Source organism: Erpetoichthys calabaricus, chromosome 17 (assembly GCF_900747795.2).
Source record: "Erpetoichthys calabaricus chromosome 17, fErpCal1.3, whole genome shotgun sequence".
NCBI lineage: Eukaryota > Metazoa > Chordata > Cladistia > Polypteriformes > Polypteridae > Erpetoichthys > Erpetoichthys calabaricus.
The window spans coordinates 74,562,924-74,588,577 of record NC_041410.2 but is presented as its reverse complement, the minus strand read 5'-3'; the positions used below and the strand labels follow the sequence as shown (position 1 = coordinate 74,588,577).

At 41.0% G+C, this 25,654-nt stretch overlaps 1 protein-coding gene across 3 annotated transcripts in view; it reads left to right on the top strand.

Annotated features, from left to right (window-relative positions):
• Window positions 1-25,654, top strand: part of cadm4 (cell adhesion molecule 4) — a 794,942-nt gene that overhangs the window by 569,127 nt on the left and 200,161 nt on the right. For all 3 annotated transcript variants that reach the window (XM_028822885.2, XM_028822886.2, XM_051920761.1), the window contains exon 4: window positions 5,251-5,385. In XM_028822885.2, the coding sequence (XP_028678718.1) occupies window positions 5,251-5,385 (135 nt within the window). The remainder of the gene's footprint in view (window positions 1-5,250; window positions 5,386-25,654) is intronic.

Below are 25,654 nucleotides of genomic sequence, written 5' to 3'. Positions count from 1 at the left end.
TTTATTTTACTTTTATTAACTTAAAGAAAATATATATAGGCTGCATCTAAGAGATAAGATTTAAACTGCTAATGCAGAGCCGGGCTGCCACAGTCTATTAAGCTATCTGCATGCGAGGCAGATATTATATCACAATAATGACCAAGTCGGCTTAATTTTTCCAGACCTTCCAAACCCTTCTGTTTGGATCAATCTTTGAAAGTAAACAAAGAGACACAGGCAATCAGTTCCGTTAATATGCAATTCATTTCAGGGGTATGTACATGGATGAATACTAACAAATACAAGTATTATTTGTCAGGCCTGGCACCATGAAGACAGAAATGATGTTGAAAATCAAACAGATACATTATTGTGACAGGATGCTCTTTACCCCCATCCTGCGCCCAACAGATTCACTCCACGTAGGAGGTCCGAGATTCATTTTTCTTTGGTCTGTGTACATGTGTGGCTCATAAACACAGACAAAGAGAAACATGTCACAGTTAAAGCATTAGAATGGTTGTTCCCTGCTGCTCTGACCAAAGTAACTCTGGTGAAGGGAACCCTGACTCAGCCTCACGACTGGCGCACTTGTGGCTCTCATCTGTTATCTTTGGTTTACTTTGAAGTCTGGTTATTTCTGCCTTGTTTGAAGAAAACTGATCAAAAGTTAAACCCCTCATTTTCTTTGTTTTTATTTTATTTTATTTTTTTAATGGCCCTTTAGCAGTTCAGTGCTGTTGTGTAAAGTGCCGGCGTCCTAGCTGAAAAAACCCATGACTTCCTGTTGAAATAACTCTGATTCTTTATCTCTATCATCTGAAGCAGGGATACTCAGCTCTGGACCTGGAGGTCCGCAGTGGCTGAAGATTTTCATTTCGCCCAAATTCATAATTAGAAGCCAGGCCTATGTGGAAGATCAGCCCTGGCACAGACAGGCAGACACTAATATTCCAAACACGTTTTATTTACAGTACTATTTACAAAAGTCCCGCACACAACCCAGTGCCCCTGCACCAATCACCCTCAGTCTGGGCCTCTTCAATTTCCAGCCTCCCTTCACCGCCTTCACTCCTCTCCTCCGAGCTTCGTCCTCTTCCACCCGACTCCAGCTGACGACTGGAGGGAGACGGCCCCTTTTATGTCCACCCGGACGTGCTCCAGGTGCCTCCTGATGAGCTTCCTGTGGCACTTCCTGGTGTGGCGGAAGTGCCGCATGAGCACCCGGAAGCACTCCGGAAGTCCCTGGTAATACTTCCGCCACACGTCCAGGGCTTCACAGTCTTCTGAGAGCTCCCTGGCGGTGACCACGAGTCCCTATAGGGTTGAGCTTCCATGCACAGTTCCCGTGGCCCCCATACAGACCAGCTCCCAGCCTCCCACCACATCTAGTAGATCATGAAACTTGGTATATCATTCAATGGCTTGTCAGTGCTGTCATTCTTCCAAGACAAATCTTTATCTCATTTTCATTATCCATATGTTTTGTGGCTCGAGAACAGATTTGTACTTAGTCATCCTTCCCTTCTCTCTCAATTACTTTAAAACATTGTCTTAATTCCAGTCACTTTCCACTTTCTTTTTTCCAGCTTTCCCATTGATGGCAGAGTAATTTTTCCAACATCTTTTGTCTTGCTGTGCCATTTAAATATTCACATTACCACCATTATCACCTTTTTGTTCACTTTTTTTTCCCATTCTGTTATCCTTCAACTTCAATGTTTACTCTGCAATTTTGTTTTTCACTCTGTGTCCAATACCCTCTATTGTTATTTCTTTCAGATATTTAGTTGTCTTATTCCTTGCCCACCAAAAAAAACTCCTTCTCAATATTTATTACAATCCACTGTTTTTCTTTAATTGCAGTCATTTCTTTTGACATTTCCATCTCATACATCAGCATCTCTTTATTTAACTTTGGCTTCTCAAATACGTCTGCCCATTTCACTTCTATTATTTTCCACACTTTCTTTGCAAAATTGCAGTCCCAAAGTGCATGGACTGTTTGTTCCCCTCTGCACACTCATCTCTTCAATGATTTCTCTGTTTTTCTAATTTCCTTTTATATTCTGCTGCTCTCGTTGGTAATACTTCTCTTATACAGTACTCTGTCAATGTGTGTTCTAATCTTAGATTAAGTATAATCAGGCCATTGTGAAAGTCACTGAAATCACATATCCTGTCCATCCTGATGCTTGGCCCGACAACAGCTCAACCTGTTAAACACACTGAGCTACCATCATATGGCTCTTTGGAGGCACAGGCAGTTTGAATTAACAAGCAGGAGTTCTTAATAAACCAGACTGACCACTGAGTGTATGTCATTGCAGAGATAGAATCTGCCACCGTTTGACCTCGATCCGGAAACAGTGCATTCAGAAAATAAATGGATAGACAGCCAGGCTCAGAGGCTGTCTTTGTTATCAGGCAGTGCCTGACCCACCATCACCTAAGTTCTTAAATACATCATGAGATTAGCAGGCCATCCTGCAGACTTCATATTAGCTTTTAACAACACAGGGTAGGCTTAGCATATCCTCATAAGAAACAGAGAAGACTCGGATGAGACCATTCAGTCCAGAAAAACCACAAGGGCGGCAGCTCATTCCCCATCCTGACATATTGTGTTGCCATTAGCAGCTCACTTATCCTGCCTATGGAGCAACTGTAATATGTAAAGATGTCGACATTTTGTGTACTGTATGTAAACATTCATTGCTAATCCTATGTTCAAAATATTATAGTTCCTTGTAAAAAAAAAGATGTAAGTTTGATTGGCCATTCAGGCTTATGTTTTTAGGCTAAAAAAAAGTTTTGTTTTATTTCATCCTAATTATTGTTAAACTAGACATTAAGCCCGTTACAATAACGGGCGTTAGAACAGTAGTCCATAAACATTAGTAGGAACAGTCTATATAAAATGGCAAGGGACCTTTTACCTCATTAAATTTTTTCCGTAAAATGCCTGTAATTTTCTCTGACAGTGATACTGGCTTTGCTGTCCGTAATATGCGTTTAATTTTCTGTCACAACAGTGGGCAATCAGCAGATTCTCCCCAGCAACTGATGTAATGTGCGCGAAAATAAATCTACTTTTACTTTACACTTTACCGGGCCAAGCTTTCTTAATCGCAAATCTGACATCCTCAGAGTGAACACTTGCACAACAATGGGGAAGCTGGTCTCCGCGTCTCAGTACCCGATTGGATTTTTCGTGTTTTCTGTTTTAGGTCTTACCTCATTTACCGAAATCCGATTGGATCTGCCGCGCGATATTTTAAAGGTCCCGCCCTCTCTGTCTTGTGTGACGTGTCAGGCGGCCTTTGAAACAGCGCACCGTGCCCCGCGCATGCGCACTTCACCAGAAGACTCACACACACATGGACACTGGACGCACACAGGGGTTTTATTAAAGAGGATTAGGCCAAGAATCCAAGGCTCAACAGAAAACAGAGACATTTCCATCTAAAGTACTTTTCTTATTTTCAGCTACAGCCAGGGGGTGCTATGAAAGGACCTGGGAAGTCATGCATCCCTTATAGCCCAGAAGTACTAGGAAGTCATGAGGAAGTACTTCTGGGCTGATTAAAGAACTCGAGTTCTCCATCTGATGCGGAAGTTCTAGCAAGTCACATGGGAGAAATAACAGAAGCACTTACGGGTCAAGGACTATTTAACTCTTTCAGAGTAGAGGACGGTAATCGGCTATAAACTGCAACAAAATTCACCGTTACGTTTTAGTTTGACTCTTTTTGCTAGAAGTTACATAGGTTTGTTGATTTCACCTCGATTCCCTGCACATGCATGAGTAGCGAAGAGCAAACAACCTCTAAAATAGCACTGAAATCTGGAGAGAGACCAAAGTGAATGTGCAAAGCAAAATACTCCATGGACGTTTTACGCAACTTTGTTGAATAGGAGTTTGATGCAAGTGATCTGGAGATGGATATCAAAAATGAAAGTGAGGTACCAGCATCATCTGAATGGTCCCCAGCTGATCGTGACGCCAAACACTTTTGTGTAGGTGATGCGCCTACAGAAGCATTTGCCTGGTAGGACCACCAATTATGATGTCAAGAGGTACAAACCAGATTGCATCACACTGCAACCGCCACCGCCACCCACGTGCTGTGTGAAGACAGCCAGGCAGCTGCCCCATCATGCATTTCTACTAACTTTTGAGGTTCCCCCATGCAGCCACTGCTGCCAGAGATGCCGAACATACGCCAGAAGCAGCCACAGCACATAGCAATAGATGATTTATGTTGACTTATGTGTGAAACCCTGTGAAACGAGTTGCCACAATCTTGTTGAGGACTCTTCTTCCTCCCCCTCAAGTGTCAAAAGTGTTTCAACGTCCTCTGTATTGCAGTCAGGCCTGTCTATAGTTGCCCCCACATAAAACTGATCAACTGGGGGACTTGGAATCTATGTCTGAGGATCTTAGTAGCATGTTTTACTTAATAACTCATAATAAAACATGATTGACTATTGTGTTGACCTCAGAATTGGTCCAAGCTAATAACAAAAAAAGAAAGAATTGCTTTGCAATTCTCTTGATGAAAAAGACCAGAATATTGCAGCTGTGGGTTTATCTGTTCAATATTGGTTTAAATAAAGTAAAATGATATGAATCCCATGCCCCACTGATCCCCCACTGTCAGACGAGATAGCTTAAAGTGGGCGGCACGGGGCAGGGCTGTTTGGATCATAACATTCTTTAGTGGAAGCAGCCTCCTCGGAGCTTAGACAGGCCCAGACTCCTTCATGGAAGGGATTAAAGAGGAAGCCCCTGGCAAGGCTAATTCACCCACTCATTTTGAAATGTACAGAGTTGGGACTACTTCAGCTGGGCCCTTGAGGCGCTTTCTGTGCTTGGAAAAAGGGGGAAGGGATGCAGAATACAAGACTGCCTGGCCTTTCTCTCTCTTGAAGTGAGGTTTCTTGAACATCCCGCTTGCTGGAAATGGCAGGTTTCTCTTTGCCCTGGCATCTTGTGTGGGAGGATGCTCAGAAAATGGCCTGCAACTACCTCATTCTCAGATGAGTTTATCTAAAAACAAATTATCTAAACCATGTAGTAAACGGAATAGCATAAATAGAGGAGCTCTACTCACCAGACCTACTCAAGAGTGGATGTTTTATGGTGGTTTTCTGTGCTTTTTGACTTTTTACAGCCCCAGCAAAAAAGGCAGTAGGTCTAATCCTGCTGGTATAAAGTGTTTTGTTTCAGATTCTAGTTTTTCATTGTCTTTTCATTTATTCCAGTTCCTCCAGCAGAGCCAACAGTGGAGGTGAAGGAGCAGGCAGTAGAGGGTGGAGAGGTAGAGCTGACCTGCATCGTCCCCCGAAGTAAACCACCGGCCTCGGTGCGCTGGTACAGAGAGCGGCGAGAGATCATCGGTAAGTGCTTTGCCTGATCAGTTAAAGCATTGATTGCAAAATGTGAGTAGGATGAGAGACTAGGCACAACAGAAGGAGCTGCTCCTAATCCATCACTTTGATTCCTGCTCTCCACCCTCTTGGATGAATGTGTATCTTATTTTAGTTCCCTGGTGGGGTTAAGAGAGCTTTAATAACATTACATTGACTCTCATTGCACAGTAATTTACAAATGATAACTGGATTGAAAGCCTGGAGGATTAATCGATGAAATGAAACAAAATATCACTGTGCACTCAGTTTAATTAATAATCACTTAATATGTTTATATCATAGTAGCACCTTGACAGAACTCCTCATTGTCAGTCGCTCAAACCTTAATAATTTATGTGCACATCATGCAACCCATAAATAGGCAGGATATCTCTAATGTCCATTTGAGCTTTCACATGGCAGGAAGCAATACGTACCTGCCCAGAATGGAGCTGCATATGTCGCAGAGTGGTAACTTAAGATTCTCTTTTGCAAAGCATACCTTGTGCTCAGTATGCCAAATACCTCATTTTAGTAGAAGGGATTCCATTAGTGTCCCAGTGTTGGAGCAACACTGAGTCTTACTCTGGTATTATGGAATATTTAAAAGAATAGTTGTATAGAATGCTATCAACCAGGCTATGCATATCCTAAGTAGATGAATCACATCATAAAGGAATACACAATCTTTAAACAAAAGTCACATCACCTTGTACTTCTGACCAGCATCACTCAGAACAGCCAAGTTTCGTAACACATGTGGCCCTTAACACTGTACATAAACATTTATTGAATTTTCAACAAGTGACAATGCTACAAGTGCTACGACTCCTCCTCTTAAAACAAATACTGAACATTCATATGGCTATTTTATTAGGCTAAAATAAAAGTAAACACCCCAACTATTAGTCTTCTTGAATTAGTATTTGAGCACATTGTATCAAGCACCAAGATAGAAGGAGCAAAGTTCACACTGCATAATAGTTTAGCTTCATAATGAACCTATATTATAACTAGGAGCTCTAAAGCACACAAATCCCAAAAGCATTTCCATAAATGCCTACTAGTGGGGGAAATCCAGTCAAAAACCCAGGCTGGACACAAAGAGGCCAATTGAATAAAAGGTTACTATCACAAAAATGCTCTTCAATAACAATGGTGCTCCATTAAGTACAAAGTCAAAAGGATTTGCCCAAAATAATAAGGCAATTCAAAGCAACCCAAGTCCCAATACAGTAAGCCAAAAATAAAGTATAATGTCAAAAACCCAGTAAAATCACAGTAGAAGCACAAAGAACAAGAACTCACCACTTCATAGCACATTTAGGATGAAACTCCAGGAAAGTTGGAAGACCATCCGGATTTATAAGGTGGAGAACATTCCTGGTGGTGATTGGCAGGTGAACCCACCCGTTATGGAGTCACCTACAAAACACATGGAGCACAGCACAGGCATAGAAAACAAAGTATACAATAAACAAAAGTAACAATAACATACCTCAACAACTCAAAATTGAACAAAAGGGACATTAAACAAGAATTTGAACCCCACCCTGGCTGAGATATAACAGCCTACGTATCGAACAATAAAAATGTTGTGAACTGGAGTCCCAAACAAAGCAAAAATGGATGCTTAGCCCCAAAAATGCTCTACAAAAGGCAAGCTAACTCTGAAGAGGCTCACTCCAATCCACCTTACCGTAACTGCTAACTGCAATCTTTGCTTTAGCACTCCTCAAAAATAGGAAGCTGGCTTAATTAAAAGTTCAAAATGTATGGAAATATTCCAAAATAAATCAAAATGCCCTACAAAATAGAGGATGACAGTAAATGCCTGGCATCTGGACAAAAGAGCAGGGCAGAATCTTTATAAATAGAAAATTTATTTATTAAAGTAGAAAAGTGTAACAAGAATGCAAGAGCAAGAAAGGCAATCTTAACCAAACATCTCACAAAATGCAACCAAGAGCAGAATCCAAGAACAGAGTAGAATCATCAGGAACAAAAGTAAATATAAAAAAGAAAAAAAACATTACTTACCATAAGATTCCATACAACTTTAATACTCAACTGCTGGGTCTCGCTTCTGACTGGAAGTAAATAGCCAGAAGGAGGATCCAGCAGACACAAGGGTGTCCCTGCCTCCTTGGGTTCCACCCTTAAAACACAGTGAATGGAGGCCTATTTAAGGAGACACAAAAGAAATAACAGTGATAAGTGAAACTATCTAATTAAGGCATGTATACAACTAAAGATTAAACATTTAAGAAAACACCATCAGGAAGAGAATAATGCCTTGTGGTTATTCAAGCAGAAGGTCAATTCAACTGTGCATTTCACAGTCGAGGTACACGAGTGGTGAATATGAATATAAATGTGACAACGGAAGGTGGGTCTTCAATTCAAATGCACGTTCATGTCTGAGTACTTTCCATTTTTGTTCACAAAAGCATTTTCCCAAAGTGGTTTATTAAACAATATTTTTGTAAAAATACATGTGTTTGGGACATTGTGAACCTACATCTCGATGCCTTGACATGAGTAACGTGATTTATTTTCATGAACATTTTTGATACTGCTTATTGCTTTCCACCACTGGTCACCATAGATGCCTAACTTTGTTATTTCCATTTTGCATTAAAACAAGAAATTATTTTTTTCCTCTGCCATCACTTCAAACTACACAAAGTAAGTAACATATTAAAAAAATATATCACAAATATTGGTGGAGTATTCCTTTAAGTCTTATAAACACTAGGGGGTGCCCCGAGCCCTAGACTGTAGACACACAGTGAAGAGCTCCAATAAAGTGATGTTTATTTATCTGAATTCCTCACACAGGAAACAATCCTGCATCACACAGACTTCTCTCCACAATAAATCCTCTTTCTCTCCTCCAAACAAGATTTGTCCACTTCCTCAACTCGCCTGGATGAGGCTGGGTGGCTTCTTTTATGCCAGACTGACAGGTCAAAAATATCTCAACCGAGCTTAACTCATTCATGTTGGCTTTGCTGGAGACAGGCTGCTCACCAAGACTACATTTCCCAAGGTGCCCTGCCGGGGTATGAATGGGAGCACCACCCAAGGGAAGCTGCCACCCAGTGTATTTGGAAGCCCAAAGAGACAGTCCTTCCCTATTCCTCCATTTCTTCCCAGCCAAGAAAGATACTGCAGACAAATCCGGCCGGGACGCCTGTCCATCCACCTGGGGCCTCCCTTCAGAGTAAGGAACCGTCCTCCATTCTGGTTGAGACGCCAGTCCATCTAAATTGACATTTACAGTCTGTAACAGTTGGAACAGTAAAAGTCAATGTCTGATGTTGAGGTGTGGGAGGAGTACTACTCCTTTATAGCGACAAAAGAACACTAAGCTGTGCATGAACAAAACACTTATACAAAACAAATGCAAAATATTTTTGAGGTGCTGTTCTTTATATATAATATGCTACCGGGGCTGATCGTTTGTCTGTCCAGGATTTTAAATCACCTGTAGCTCGCAAACCGTTTGACCTATTGACCTGAAATTTGGTACACATATACTATGTGACGTCTACTATCCGCTTTTGGGGTTGTGATTGATCTCCAAGGTTATTCATCTTCCATCTATCCATCCATCCATTTTCCATCCCACTGAATCCGAACACAGGGTCACGGGGTTCTGCTGGAGCCAATCCCAGCCAACACAGGGCACAAGGCAGGAACCAATCCCGGGCAGGGTGCCAACCCACCGCAGTATTCATCTTTTAATTTTTATTTTATTTTATTGTAGAATCAACTCTCAGTATCGGCCAGCAGAGAGGACATGCGTACGGGCGCCGTTCTCATTCCCTACCACATTTGCTGTCACTTCCCCTACCTCTTCATATCTTAAATCATTCTTAAGGCAGATTGAAGACTTAAGTGCCAGCTTAAGTGAAAAATTAAAGAAAAAGTAATTTCAACACAAACACTGACTTTATCAGTTTTAATGCGAAAAGATGCTGATGGAAAAGAGAAGAAGTGGGCGGCTAGGGTGGAGAAAAGAAGAACTGCTCAGAAAGCAGCAAGCGCATCAACCTCTGAGCAAACGAATGTTAAACGTACAGAGAAAGAGGATGAAACTAGGAATGCTAAGGTCAAGTGTATTCGTGCAGTGCACTGTTACTGGTATTTTATATTTCAGTTTGGACATTTCTCTTAACGCAGCATTAGTGTTACATGTAGAGGGTTTGACTCATAGGTGAAATGAGAGACAGCTTTTGAGAAATAGATTTATGATGTCTGAATCCTCAAATGAATGTCTCATGCTGGAAAAGACTTTATGAGCTGTGTAGCGCTTATTAGTGTTAACAAGTTCTCGATAACCACATTTGTGTCAAAGCAGACAATATTATGTTGTAGTAGTTGAATTAGAGACCAAATTCTGCTTTTAATATTATTAAATTGAGCATTGCGCTTCAAGAAATTTTAAATAAGCGTAACTAAACATGAATCATTTTTCATAGTTAGGATGTAAATAGTGCGTGAATTACAGATTACAATGTCCCGTGGTTTAACTAAGATTGTAAGAAGACCAAAATAACTGAATGAGATGGATTTTTTCACAGTTTATTTTTCACAGTGCATTTATAACCTCCAACACATACAGAATTTCTGTAGTTCACCAATTGCGGATGCTGTCAATACTGCAATATACCTAAAAATATACTTAATGAGAAGCAATTTCCACAATCCTCAGAAATTTCAAAAGCCAAGCTATAGGCATGGTGGCCTTAAGTCTAGCATACTGCAGCATGAAGCACAAGTTCATGGGTTCAGTGCCTGTCCGTCGCTGACCATCACTCATCAGAGCTCTGTAATGAGTCTTTAGTTTGTGATCACAGTGAAAAAAACACTATAAAAGAAAGCTTAATTAGATTTTTATTAAAAGTCATTAAAAGCATTTTGATTGTTCCATTTAGCTTTTTCCTTAATTGAAAAAAATTATACTGTGGGAGAAGGACTTGCATGATACTCCATCAAGGCACTCCATCATTTAAGTGCCTTGAGCATGGGAAAGACGCTATATAAATAAAATGTATAATTATTATTATTATTATTATTATCAAGGGCTATGTTGGTTCCCTGTTAAGATGCCTAGGATCAGATTTATAAAACTTGCGTACACATTGAAGAGATCCGAAATGTGAGTAAACAACTTTCTACACAAACATTGGGAGTTACAAAAGAAAACTTGGTGGGAGAGCTTTCATAATATTTAGTGTCAGGATTGGCACTCCAGCCACCGTAAAAAAAACTTCATACTGTTCCAGTGTGGTGCTGAGGTGTCACCCATTGCACGGCTGTACTCAGGTCCCAGTCCCCGTGGTCCGTTGTGTGCTGGGTGCGGCAACGTGCTGTATCAGCGCATGCTCCCTACCTCCTCCTCCTCCTCTAACCCATGCATACACAACATATTGGAGAAACTGGGAAATAGCAACACCCTTGATCAAGCAGGGAAATGCAGCCAAACCAGCTAAATGGTAACTCATACATATTATAAATCATATTACTGAACCATTATTATAATGCGGGTAGCGCTGCTGCCTCGCAGTTGGGAGACCTGGGGACTTGGGTTCGCTTCCCGGGTCCTCCCTGCGTGGAGTTTGCATGTTCTCCCCGTGTCTGCGTGGGTTTTCTCCGGGCGCTCCGGTTTCCTCCCACAGTCCAAAGACATGCAGGTTAGGTGGATTGGCGATTCTAAATTGGCCCTAGTGTGTGCTTGGTGTGTGGGTGTGTTTGTGTGTGTCCTGCGGTGGGTTGGCACCCTGCCCGGGATTGGTTCCTGCCTTGTGCCCTGTGTTGCCTGGGATTGGCTCCAGCAGACCCCCGTGACCCTGTGTTCGGATTCAGCGGGTCGGAAAATGGATGGATGGATATTATAAAGCGCATTGATGTTTCAGCCATATTACACTTCAGATGTGCTGAATATGATGCACAGACTCTTATTTCAGTTCTCCTTTTTAATTCGCAATTGCACTGAAGAACTTTTTTGGTGAATCGTCAGTTAATATCGGCTAACTGTTGTCTTCTTCTCACAGAATTGGCGGAAAGGTCAGAAATATCTCAGCCAAGCTTAACCTGTCATGTTGGCTTTGCTGGAAGCCATTAACCAACCGACGAGGCACTACATCCAGTTTTCGTATGGTGTGGGGGCACATACATAAAACATGTTATTGCCAACATACAAAGTCAATTTGTAGCATAGTTGGGTTTTGATAAAATATTCAGTGCAATTTACTGCACTCATATTGCAATAAAGCAAAAATGAAGCTGCTTTTGTTAACTTTAAACAGATGCATTCCAAGATATTCCAAGATGAGACTGACAAAACTTGGTGGCTTGGTGGCCTGGGTCAAGCTGTGCTTTGTTTATTTTGAGACAAAGTGTCCCTGAGAGGTCTGTTTGTACTGTACATGGTAACTGTGTCTACATTCACACAAAGGTTGTTTTTTTATTATGGGATTCACACATACCCGATGTTAGTGGGTACCCACTCAGACCCTCGCACCTGACTCCTCTCCAGAATGCAGAGGAGAGATGCTACAATGCCACGCATGATGTTGCGTACTCAGTTATGGAGCGCAGTGTAGGACTCGATGCACCAGGTGAGAGGCTGCTCTGCTGCATTGTGGCTATATACAGGGCCATCTTAACGCATGGGCACACTTGACAGTTGCCTGGGGGCCCCATAAGCACTGGGGCTCCATGCTAATCTGTATATGTTGTGACTTGCTGAGTGGTTGTGTAGGTAGAGACCCCAGTGCATTGTTTTGCCCGGGAGCCTATAATGCTTTTAAGATGGCCCTGGCTGCATATTTATGTGGTTGATCAGCCTGCGCCATACAAGGTTGTTTCAGGGTGGCAACCAGGCAGGTTCACATGCACACATTTACAAGACTATTGTGATATATAAAGGTAGAAATGAATGTACATCAGGTTTTATAAATTGGATTCTGTTTGGTATGTTTTTTGAAGTACACGTATTTTTACTCTCAAAGCCATGCAAAGCTTTAGAAATTAGACCACAGCTCCTTAAGACCACAGTGGCTGCTGGTTTTCTTTCAAGTTAATCTGATTATTAGAGTCATTTTCTGTGCTTTCAGTTATTTTAATTTTTCCTCTGAAGCTTCTCATCAATTGTAGCCATAACTTATTATATTGCTGAAATGTCTGCTCTGTATTTTGTTTTTTCACTTCCTGGATAGTGGAGTGGCCAAGTATTTAGAATATGATCAAGACTTAGTCATTTAAAACCATGGTTAGACTGGAGCTGAGCGGAGTTTTACAAATCTGTGATCACAAAACTTTACTTACTGTATGCCAGACTCAAACCTGTTAAGATCATTTTGAGTGCTGAAGGGAAAAGCAAAAATGGCAAACAGTATAGGACCAGTATAGCCCTCCAAAGACATGCAGGTTAGGTGAACTGGCCCTGTTTGGTGATCTGTGTGTTCACCCTGTGATGGACTTCCGCCGTGCCCAGGATTTGCTCCTGCCTTGAGCCCTATGCTAGCTGGGTTAGGCTCCAGTCTCATGGTGACCCTGCTTAAGAAGATGGATGGACTGATGGACCTTTAATTCACATATTATAATATGTTTTATAGGAAAAAAAGGGTAAAACTTATTTCCTGACTGAAAATGAAGAAGGCAAAAGGCGCAATGTTTTGGCTGTATAGCCTTCATCAGGTATGCAACTGAAAAAAAGAAGGAGCAGCTAACATAAATAAGAAGGGAAGGAGGGAGCAAAGTTAGGACAGATGAAAGGAGAAAACGTGAGAACAGGTGAGAAAAAGGGAGTGATTAAAAAATGACTTGTTTTATATATCACCTGATGTTGGGTGTTCATCATCTGCTGTTTATTTATTGCCTGACCTGTCATGCTGGTGTCACTGGTCTGTACATGACAATACACTTCAACTTTAAAAAACTAAAATTCAAAAAAGAATTACATTTGCAGTTGCAGGCTTAAGGTGATGTCTGATTTCCAGACCAGTTGCAAAAATCTAAAGCCACACTGGTATTGATGAGTGTACACCCGTCTTGTGCTGAACGATATAAACGGTGCCGCCCAGTCATTCCATTATGGAGCGAAACATTGATCCAAAAATTCCAGAATCTAAGAAATCTTTTTTTCAGCTTGCTTCTTGGAGGCTTTTGACATATTAACTGCAACATTCAAGCTCTGCCTGTCTGCCGAGGTCACCAAGATGAATTCAGCTTCATCTCCTGGTCATTTATCAAGTCGACTTCTATCTGCCCCCAAGTTTTACACATCATATTCACTCTACTGGAGTTGTCAGTCACAGACATATTAAAAGACAAACAATGAAACCTGCTTCCCAGTTTCCCACTCTGACTTGTTTTATTATTTTATGCCATTATGATTGGTCCTATTTATTTCTGTTCTATTCATTTTTAATGTGATATTTCATTCTATGTTGAAAATGGTTTAACTCTTTTGACATATATTTTAAAGCAGCACTTTATAGCTTGCACATTGAGCTCTGCATTTGTCACTTTTATGGTACTTGATCTAATCCAAGCCAATGCACCATTGAGTCCATTAAATACGAAAACGCCCCGTTAAAAATGAGCCATCATGTTTGTCGACTGCTCCATTATTCTGTATTCAGAATTACTTCTTGCTCGTCAACGTAATTCATCATCTTTTCTTCTTATCCTTTCTCTCCTTTAAAAAATTCAGCTTCACAGTGATCAAATAGGTGCTAGGTCACTTTGCCGTCCTTTATGTACGTTTAATAAAGTTCAATGTTCAGTCAATAAACACAATACTTGAAATTGATTATAAATTCTGAACATATATACAGTATACCCTTGTCCTGGGGGATTATCAATAGGTGGGCTTGTACGGATCACATTTTATTACCATAAACTTTTTTGACCAGCAGTAAAATGGCCACCAGGTTGTCACAGTCTAAAATATTTTGCATTTTCACAACATATCAGGCTATATTCAGGATTATCTGTTGTTCTTCATCACATCTTCTGTGACGTGCTTGACACTCATCAGATGTTGCTGCTCTTCTTTTGCTTTCTGCCATTATGATGGTTATCCTTTGGTTTCTCAAGAACTTTGCTCTAAACACATGACCACATTTAACTTTGCCGTCCTTCATGGCCAGGTGTTTACACACATAAGAACTAATACTTGAGTATAAGTTCTGAATCCTTATTTGAGAATCTTCTCAATTGTCAGCAATCATTTCTCTGTATTTGTTTTCTTGATGTTCAGCAGGTGTCACTCTTCTTCTTCTTCTTCTTCTTCATCTATTTCCCATTATGGAGTTCTTCATCATATAATTGACCTCTACAAGTTGCTTGCTCCTCTACTTTTTGTTTTCACTATGTCACTTGATTGTGCAAGTACTTAGCCGCAATAAACCCACAATCACAGGGCTAAGGTTGCTGCTTCCTGAAATTATTTGGATTTTAAGAATGTGTCAGGTTTTAGGCTTTTGATAAGGCCAAGATCAACGTTGTAGCCAGGGTAGTTTGGGTGTAATCCTGTGACTGACAGACAGACAGACAGACAGACAGACAGACAGACAGACAGACAGACAGACAGACAGACAGACAGATAGACAGATAGATAGATAGATAGATAGATAGATAGATAGATAGATAGATAGATAGATAGATAGATAGATAGATAGTTTATTTGTCCCCAGGGGGAGATTTGACTTTTTACAGTAACTCTTTAAATAGTACAGGGCTTCTGTATAAAGGCTGCTGTTTGCATAGTGACCAGAACTCGATAGACCTTATCACTTTACATTTATAGAAATGTTAAAATAAATGAGAGAGATTCAACCAGAGCAGTTGGGATACCAGCCTGGTAATTCCATTTAATAGTGGAATATAGAGAATAGGGCGGCACGGAGGCACAGTTGGTAGCGCTGCTGCTTTGCAGTTGGGAGACCTGGGGACCTGGGTTCGCTTCCCGGGTCCTCCCTGCGTGGAGTTTGCATGTTCTCCCCGTGTCTGCGTGGGTTTCCTCCGGGCGCTCCGGTTTCCTCCCACAGTCCAAAGACATGCAGGTTAGGTGGATTGGCGATTCTAAATTGGCCCTAGTGTGTGCTTGGTGTGTGGGTGTGTTTGTGTGTGTCCTGTGGTGGGTTGGCACCCTGCCCGGGATTGGTTCCTGCCTTGTGCCCTGTGTTGGCTGGGATTGGCTCCAGCAGACCTCCGTGACCCTGTGTTCGGATTCAGCGGGTTGGAAAATGGATGGATGGATATAGAGAATAAAATTAAATGGCACACAATGGTGTTAAAGTAACAGTATCCGTCCTGAATAAAAATCTCAAAGGGAGGAAAAAAAATAAGTGTGAACTCTGTCCTAAAGTGAATGTCCACTTTCCTGGGTTGGAGAGGTAGTGAAGTCCTTCATCTATCTATCTATCTATCTATCTATCTATCTATCTATCTATCTATCTATCTATCTATCTATCTATCTGTCTGTCTGTCTGTCTGTCTGTCTGTCTGTCTGTCTGTCTGTCTGTCTGTCTGTCTGTCTGTCTGTCTGTCTATCTATCTATCTATCTATCTATCTATCTATCTATCTATCTATCTATCTATCTATCTATCTATCTATCTATCTATCTATCTATCTAGCTGGAGTCCCTCTGAACTGTGGGTATAAATGGAGATGGCATTAGAAACTGGGCCTCTCTCAACTTGGGGTGGAATTGTTCATCTGGTAGGAGTCCTGAAGATGTTCCTGAAATGCATGTGCCTGGCTATTTTTATATATATTGTGTCAGAGGAATGAATCAGAGACATCAAAAGAGGTTTGGGGCAGCAACCCGTATATTATGCCCTGGCTGCAAATGGGTAATTTTTTGTGAGTTATTCACAGGTCAGAGTCCAAAACAGAACTGATTTAAGGCAGAGGCAGGAAGTAACATCATCAGGACCGGAACCCGAAGTGACGTCATCATTGTCAGCAGAACCTTGCAGGATTTCCCGTGGATGGTCTGTAGAGGATTGAGAGAGAAAGCCAGTCCACCTCGCTACCCCCTGGTCTGGCGTGGAACTACCATTATTCAAGCCCTTTAGCTGCCTCCCAATCGCACATGTGTGACAACTGTTTCAACCTATGCAATGAAAGATGGAAAACAAAAATAGCCAACACTTAGTGTCTGAATGGTTCAAAGTGTACAGTTATACCATTTTTGACAATGTTTGGGGTAAAATATGAAGCAAAATCTGCCAAAATAAAAACCAATCCATTCATTGAGAGCTACAATCATTTTAGAACTTCTCCGTTCAAAGAGAAATCCAAAGATCATCAAAAGTCACTAACGGAAGCAGAAGAGTCAATGAAATGAATATACATGAGCACAAATAAGCTACTGTGAAGGCCTTAAAAATAGAAATTGCGAATATAAAGTTCAAGACTTTTTTGGACTTCGTGGCGCAAGATGCACGTTCTGAAGTCCTGAATGAGATAATTGAGTGTAAACTGCAGGACCCAGCACAGTCCATTCTACAGAAAGACTGCTAACAGAGAGCACTGTTTTGGTTTCCATATTACAAAAAGACATAGCAGTGTTAGAGAAGGTACAGAGAAGAGCAATTAGAATGATTCTAGGACGGAGAGTTATGAACTATGAGGAAAGACTAATTAGTTTTGATCATGTATTATGCATTTTATTGTTCTCTGGTCATCTGCGTGAGTGATAATTAGTGGTTTTCAGCTGCGATTATTAGTATGATGAAATAAAGTTATAAAGCACAGGATAGAAATTTTTCATATTAGGATGGAACATTTATAGTTTATCGTTAAGTTAATGGAACATTTCAGTCATGTGAGGTTTTCGTTATAACCTCGGGTGTAATTTATTCCACTATAAATGAGCAGCTACTAGCCTACTAGGATACTGGCACTTGGAAATGACATGTACATTTGACATGTACTCTAATAACGTGTAAGCCATGTTACAAATTTTTATTTTTCATTAAATTGTATTTCTAAGTATGTCATCAAATTGTAAGTTGTGTCTAAACAACAGTGTTCAGATTAAGTTTGGCAACAGTTTAGATAGAGTTCATATCATAGGCTCATAGCAAGTAGCGAGCCGCATACTCATCACAAATTTTAAGAAAATTACAACGAATAATGGGCCGAGTGGGTTGACCTCGTCACCTCACTCATTGAAGGATGCCAGGGCCGGTTTTGAGACCCAGTCCACTCCTGTTTAAGAGTTAGATATGGCCTGCAGTGTCTGTAGTTTGAACAATATAGCTTCTTCTTTAAATACACACCAAATAACAGCAACATTGAAAAGACGACTCCAGGGTGCTGTCCATAATATGCTTTTCTAGTCACCTTCTGTCCAATGTCTGTGTTCTTTTAACTATTATAATCTTTTTTTCTTTCTGCCTCTTGGGCCAGCTTCCTGGAGTCATCTTTTCGGTGTTGCAGTTGACACTGGCATTTGGGGTGTATTTAAGAAAGAAGCCAGCTGAGGACCTGTAAGGTGTCTGTTTTTCACACTCCAGACTCTGATGTCCCTATCCTCTAGTGCAGTTCTGCTCCTGGGCCTTCCCCTTCTTTTTCCTATCCTGGTCAGGTCCAGTTTGCCTTGTTCTCTCAAGACAGTAATAGACACTGCTGTGGCAAACACTTGCTACATAAAGAAGAGTCTTAAGTCAACACTATAAATGAAATTCAAAATGAATATCCTTTATTACACTTGGCTGGTGGAGCCTCACCATGTCAGCAGCACGGCTGTGTATAGCAAGTCTTAATGGAGCAAACCCTTTAATTATTAGGTACTAGCTGTAAAAAGCCCGGGCTCCTAGAAACCATGGATTCTGGCCCTTCAATCAATCAGTCGCATCGGTTGTAAATTAGTGGCTCCTCGTCAGTTTTCATTTTGCTGATGTGTTCAACTCCATTGTGTATGAGCGGCTAAGCTCATTTTTCTTTCCTCGTCGATTTTGTTTTGCCGATGTGCTCACCTCCGTTGTCTATCAGCAGCTAAGCAAGTTCTTCTCTCCTCCTCGTTTTCGATTTGCCAATGTGCTCACCTCGCTTGTGTATCAGCGGCAGCGGTTTCACTTTGGCAACAGAGTTGCTTTCTTTGCGCTTCACGCTGTAGCCTCGCACTTCTATGCCGGACGGACAGACACACTTCCACGCCTAGATGGTTTATATACAAGAAGAGCTGGAAGGCATTTCAGTTACACCAATGAGCATACCGAGAGATGGTCCATTCCTTAAACATCCCTCTGCCATTAAGTACCATCCAGAGGTCCTAAAATAATTAGTCATTGAAAGTCTTAGGTAAATATCTGGTTCAAAGAAATAAGACTTTTCATATTTAAGCTGTTACCAGAAAAAAAAACATACAAAAGTAAATGTTGTACGGTGTATGATTTCATCTTCTGATTTAAATGTGCTGGTACAAAATGATGTCAAGATGTCCGAGTTAAACAGGCAGGTCGTTGCAAGTACATTTTCTCTTACAACCTTTGTCTGAAATCTTCAGTTTCTTTCGAGTCTGTCACATGGAATAACCTTCATTCCAAAAAAAAAAGAAATAGACAGACATGTTTCTTGAGAAAGCTGTTTCATTTTGACCATTTTTGAGTCCAGAATTGAACTGTACCAATACTGTGCCAGGAGTGTGCAATCCAAATGAACAGAATGGTAAGTTTCAGCAGTGTTAATGTAATTATAAAGGTTTCTCTATTAACCGATTAGCTTTTAAAATTATTAATTAGCCATAAGGTAAGGAAGTTGATCATTCGGGCACTAAAGGAATAGCTGCTGAAAATGGAGCTTTGCAGTTGTACGTAAATAATAAATTAAAAATCAGTTGTTTCAACAAGTAACAGCCAGTAGCAACACTAATAATGGTTTGGCTGTATTTTTAAATCAGATTAATGCCATCTTAACTGAAAAACAGTATCAGTTTTTAATAAAAACATGAACATTTGCAGGTATGTCCGAACTTTTGACTGGTAGTGTAGCTGTTTTCCATGCAGACATTAAACAGTAGTCTGATTAGTGTGAATTTCAAACACATGCTGTATTGCAGCCTGGGATTTCTTTTTAAGAAAAATTTCTTATTCTTAGAACTGAATTATTACAACAAACAACTAATGATCAGCTTCAAGGGAGAAAAAGCAGCTGAGCTGAAGAAGGGCTTTTTGCCTTCTGTGAAGAAATACTGCATCTCACTTTCCTGGAGTCCCTTTGCAAATTGTGGTGTGGAGAGACTACTTTATATGAGTACATTTCAATAAATAATAAGTTAATTATACTACTATTTAGCGCATTCTGCTGTACATGGAGAAAAAAAATCAAAGGGGATGTAACAAGTAATTGATTCTTATTGAATATTTTGTTCCCGTGCTTTCTTCATCTGACTTGAAAAGTTAATATTTGCTCATTTAATGGCAACATTTTTTCAAACTAATACAAGCTATATTTTACAACAAGTGTTTGTGTATGCTTATGTTAAAGAGGTTTTAAATTGGACTGAAGTATTGATTTAATCCTATAAAAAAATCTGTGATTTATCATTTGGGTAGGCTGAAAGAAATACATTTCTTAACTGCCTACAGCCAAAGTGGGCCCCCCAGAAAGAAAAATGACCCTCTTCAATTACTGAAGTGGGCCAAAGTGTCAGCTTGAAAATGAATTTTACATCAAACACTGCTTTTCTAAAGTCAAGTATGTCTCTTTCATTCTATTATTATTATGATAATGATGATGATGAAGATGATGATTATTATTATTTAGTGTATTTTACAGGGGGCGGCACGGTGGCGCAGTGGGTAGTGCTGCTGCCTCGCAGTTAGGAAATCCGAGTTCGCTTCCCAGGTCCTCCCTGCGTGGAGTTTGTATGTTCTTTGCGTGGGTTTCCTCCCACAGTCCAAAGACATGCAGGTTAGGTGCATTGGCGATTCTAAATTGTCCCTAGTATGTGCTTGGTGTGTGTGTGCGTGCCCTGCGGTGTGCTGGCACCCTGCCCAGGGTCCTGCCTTGCGCCCTGCACAGGTGTCCTGGCTGGCCAAGGGACCTGGCTGTCCACCACAATATAAATACATACTAGGGGGGACGCGGCCACTCCTCTGAAACCCACTCTTAAACGGTGATACAATGGGAAACAAACACAGTTTTATTTACCTCCTCTTTGCTCGATCAGCTGCGTGATCTGTATCTCACCCGGTGCTTCAAACATTTAAAGGCCTGTACAGCAGCTGTCCTACTCTTTGTCTTAGATTTCCAGCCCCGGGCGTGGTTAAATCTTCTGGCACAAAGTCTCGTCTCGCAGGACATGAATTCTTGATATTTTATAGTTTATAATTTAAAAATGGAATAAGAATCTGAAAATCTAACAACATCACATTAAAGTTCGATAAATTCTGAAAAGAATTATACCAAACATATATATGTAGGTTTTAAAATAAGCCTGATTTAAAGCGTAACGAAAAACGTGACATAAAATCATTGCACTTTTAGACTTAGGATTTTATATATATGGAGTAGATGTGTGTGTGTGTGTATATATATATATATATATATATATATATATATATATATACAGTATATATATATACTCATATTGTTGTATGGCTTTTTATGCACAGCTCATTGTATCATTGCTATAAGAGATTACTTTCTACTTGGGAAGACATCTAAACATTTTGTCATTTTCCCAGTAAAATGCTTTAGCTCTTGAGCATGGGAAATGCACTATATAAATAAAATTTATTATTATTATTATTATTAAGAGTGGTCAGTTCAACAAGCAGTGAAGAGGGAAAGCAATGAAAATGTGTGGCTCAATCCGAAGATGGAATGTGGACTAGTAAAATAACATCACTTTAGAGTGGTCTGAGGGGGCTTAATGGAAACACATTTCTCTTGATATTACATATTTAGTATAAGGCCTGTGAATCTTTCATATTAGCAAGTCATTTTATCATCGTGTCAACATGCCAAACTGCACAGAGATGTATAACCTATTTACTGATGGGTCAGAAGTGCTACGAAGACCAAAAGAAGCCTTTATTAAGGTCTTGTTACATAATAGTAAATGAACAGAAGATGCATTTTTGCAGTACCTAAACAGCAATGTTACAGAAAATTTTTTATCATCCTATTCTGTTGTCAGATGGTATAAACCAGCAACAGAAACTTCTTGCATCTGCTCAGGCCACGTGAATGAGGTTGATAGCTGTATAGTGCTAATGACTGGTAACTTCTGCTGGTGGGAAATAGATGAGTAAAAATAACAATAAATCGGTATACATGTCAGAAATCTAATGCCCCAACATAACTAGGATACACTGTAAAAAAAATAAATAAATTTACAGTAAAAAAACTAGCAGCTGTGGCTGCCAAAATGTTCCGGTAAAAAATGAGGTGACAATATTTTTAGGGTTGCAGTGTAACTGTAACTCAGATGCAGTTGAAGTGCAGAGCCCCTGAAATGAAGGGATTGTGTTAAAAAAATGCTTTAGTTGCCTCACATTTTTATGTAATCGTTTTGTTCACCCCACTGAATTAAAGCTGAAAGTCTGCACTTCAACTGCATCTGAGTTGTTTCATTTAAAATTCATTGTGGTAATGTACAGAACCAAAATTAAAAAAAAGTTGTCTCTGTTCAAATATTTATGAACCTAACTGTATATAGCGCCTTTATTACATTGTATACACTGAAAAGAATTCAATGTTTAAAGAAGTTACGGCACATTGTCTGGTGGAGAAGTAACGCTTGCTTTTGTGGTGTATGGTGTCCTACAGATGTGTCAGTTTATCAGATACAGCCCACCAGAAATCATCAGCTTCCACAACCTCACAAAACCTTCAGCATGCAGGGTAAATAGGTCTGCTAACTTTGTTTAAGTTTTATTCCCTACTGTGTGTAGTACTAGGATGTTGTACCGTGTTAGCCATTATGGATGTAATGAGAAGCCAAGCAAAATGACACCTTTTATTGGCTAACTAAAAAGATTACAATATGCAAGCTTTTAGAGGCAACTCAGGTGACTTCTTCAGGCAAGATGTAATACAGAAACTGGAGTTCCCTGTGTTTAAATACACACTAGGACAAATAACAACATTGGAAAACTTTTAAGTGAGACATCTTAAATGTAAAAAATTAATAGACCTCTTCAGGCTAAGATTCATTTAGCAAGAGAGGAGCGCAATGTATGATCAAGATCGTTGGATACGATAACTGTCCAACAAAGTCTTTTGAAGTTTCTAATGAGTTTTTCAATACAATGTGGGTCTGTAGACATGTGTCTGTGTCAGTCTGAGAGATGTTTGCATCATTTTGCTTGACTTCCCATTCTGTGCAAAGGTTTGCCGTTCACCAGGAACAATCTGGTAAAAGGGGGCTTGTGCTGATGCAAATATCGTAACTTCAGTGTTACTCCGTTTTACATCTTACAGTTGTTTACCTTCGCTATTTAATAGTTTTACACTGTAAAATTAACAGCAATTTTTTTCAGTGTAACCATAATGCATCAGTAAGTGGAATGCAGGTAGAAAAATATTAATTTTTCAGAACTTGGCTGTAAAAAATAAAATGAAATGTTTTGTTTAAGATATGCAGATAATTTTCAGTAGAACATAAGGTAGCTTTCCTTTTGTCCAGAAAAGGTATTTTACTTTCACTGCCCACTATATTTTTACCATTAAATTTACTGACATTTCTTACAGTGTAGAGTTCCTAAATCAAGCCAATGTGATATCAACCCTCGCATTTTCCCAATTAAACACTTCAACTATGAGAGTGGTCAGTTCAACAAGCAACACAGAGAGGAAACAACAAAAACAGGCAGCAGCTCTATCCGAAGATGTAAAAGCAGGGATTGGGTGTGTATTATATATCGGACCAAATGGATAACAAACATGTATCAAACAAACATTATGGGGTCTTCTCTGACTAGTTAGACTTTAACTCATCTGAGGCAGGTAGCATAGCTAGTAAACTATAAACCTAATGAGGGCCATAGAGCTGTCTAGGCAGCAAGAAGCACAAGCAGGGTCCAGCACTGAGCAGTCAGTCACCCATTACTGAACACTGCCTGCTTCTTGTCATATGGAGTACCCCGAGTGATAATTAGAGGGGAGTGAGATTTAGTAGATTATTAATTGTGGTTTAAAAGCAGTAAACCAACAGTTGTCTAGACGCCAACAGTTCAAGGGTTTATGGGCCTAAAATAAAAAATTTAGATCATCAAAGTGAACAAATTGCAAAACGCTTAATAAATCACCATGACTTGTATTCATTCTTGAGCTTTAAGACGGCAGCACAAAAAAAAAACTTTGTGTTACCTGTAGGGATCACCGCAATGTACTGTAAGAATGCTGTTCATTGACTTCAGCTCAGCATTCAATACTATCATCCCCAGGCAGCTGATCAGTAAGCTGGATCTGCTCGGACTCAACACCTCCACCTGCAACTGGATTCTGGACTTTCTCACTGAAAGACCCCAAACAGTACAGATTGGGAATATAAGATCTAACACCATCACACTGAGGACAGGTGCCCCCCAGGGTTGTGTGCTGAGCCCGCTACTCTTCACGCTGCTGACCCATGATTGCACCTCCAGCTCTGACAAAAACCACATTATCAAGTTCGCAGATGACACTACAGTAGTGGGATTCATCGAGAACGACGATGATGCGGCGTACAGAGAAGAGATGGAACGGCTGGCACTTTGGTGCAAAGACAATAATCTGTCTCTTAATGTTGAAACGACAAAAGAGTTGATTGTTGACTTCAGGAAGACAAAGGCTGTCCATCTCCCACTCAGCATTGATGGTGTCACAGTAGAGAGAGTGAAGAGCACCAAGTTCCTCGGTGTTCATATCACAGAGGACCTGTCCTGGACCAAAAACACCAACTATCTTACAAAAAGAGTCCAGCAGCGTCTTTACTTCCTGTGACGACTAAAGAAAGTGCACCTCCCCAAACCCAAACTTATCACCTTCTACAGAGGCACCATAGAGAGCGTCCTGACCAGCTGCATCACAGTCTGGTATGGAAACTGCCATGCCTCCAACCGCAAAGCCCTTCAGAGGATTGTGCGGACTGCTGAGTGCATCATTGGCAGTTATCTACCCAGTCTGCAGGAGATCTACGCCTCACGCTGCCTTCATAAAGCCACTAGCATCATGGCTGATCCCCACCACCCCTCCCACCAACTGTTTACTCCTCTTCCATCTGGAAGATGACTCTGCAGCATCAGGAGCAGGTCTGCGAGATTTTGCAATAGTTTCTTTCCCCAAGCAGTCCGGCTCCTGAACACCTTGCTGCCCTCCTCCACACTGGACTCTCTACTCCACACACTCTCTGGATTACATAACACTACATAATACTGTACATTTTTTTTTATCATCCATCCATCCATCCATCCATCCATTCTCTTCCACTTATTCAAGGTCGGGTCGCGGGGGCAGCAGCTTGAGCAGAGATGCCCAGACTTCCCTCTCCCCGGCCACTTCTTCTAGCTCTTCCGGGAGAATCCCAAGGTGTTCCCAGGCCAGCCGAGAGACATAGTCCCTCCAGTGTGTCCTGGGTCTTCCCCGGGGCCTCCTCCCGGTTGGATGTGCCCGGAACACCTCACCAGGGAGGCGTCCAGGAGGCATCCTGATCAGATGCCCGAGCCACCTCATCTGACTCCTCTCGATGCGGAGGAGCAGCGGCTCTACTCTGAGCCCCTCCCGGATGACTGAGCTTCTCACCCTATCTTTAAGGGAAAGCCCAGACACCCTGCGGAGGAAACTCATTTCAGCCGCTTGTATTCGCGATCTCGTTCTTTCGGTCACTACCCATAGCTCATGACCATAGGTGAGGGTAGGAACATAGATCGACTGGTAAATTGGGAGCTTCGCCTTGTGGCTCAGCTCCTTTTTCACCACGACAGACCGATGCAGAGCCCGTATTACTGCGGATGCCGCACAGACCCGCCTGTCGATCTCACGCTCCATTCTTCCCTCACTCGTGAACAAGACCCCGAGATACTTGAACTCCTCCACTTGGGGCAGGATCTCGCTACCAACCCTGAGAGGGCACTCCACCCTTTTCCGGCTGAGGACCATGGTCTCGGATTTGGAGGTGCTGATTCTCATCCCAGCCGCTTCACACTCGGCTGCGAACCGATCCAGAGAGAGCTGAAGATCACGGCCTGATGAAGCAAACAGGACAACATCATCTGCAAAAAGCAGTGACCCAATCCT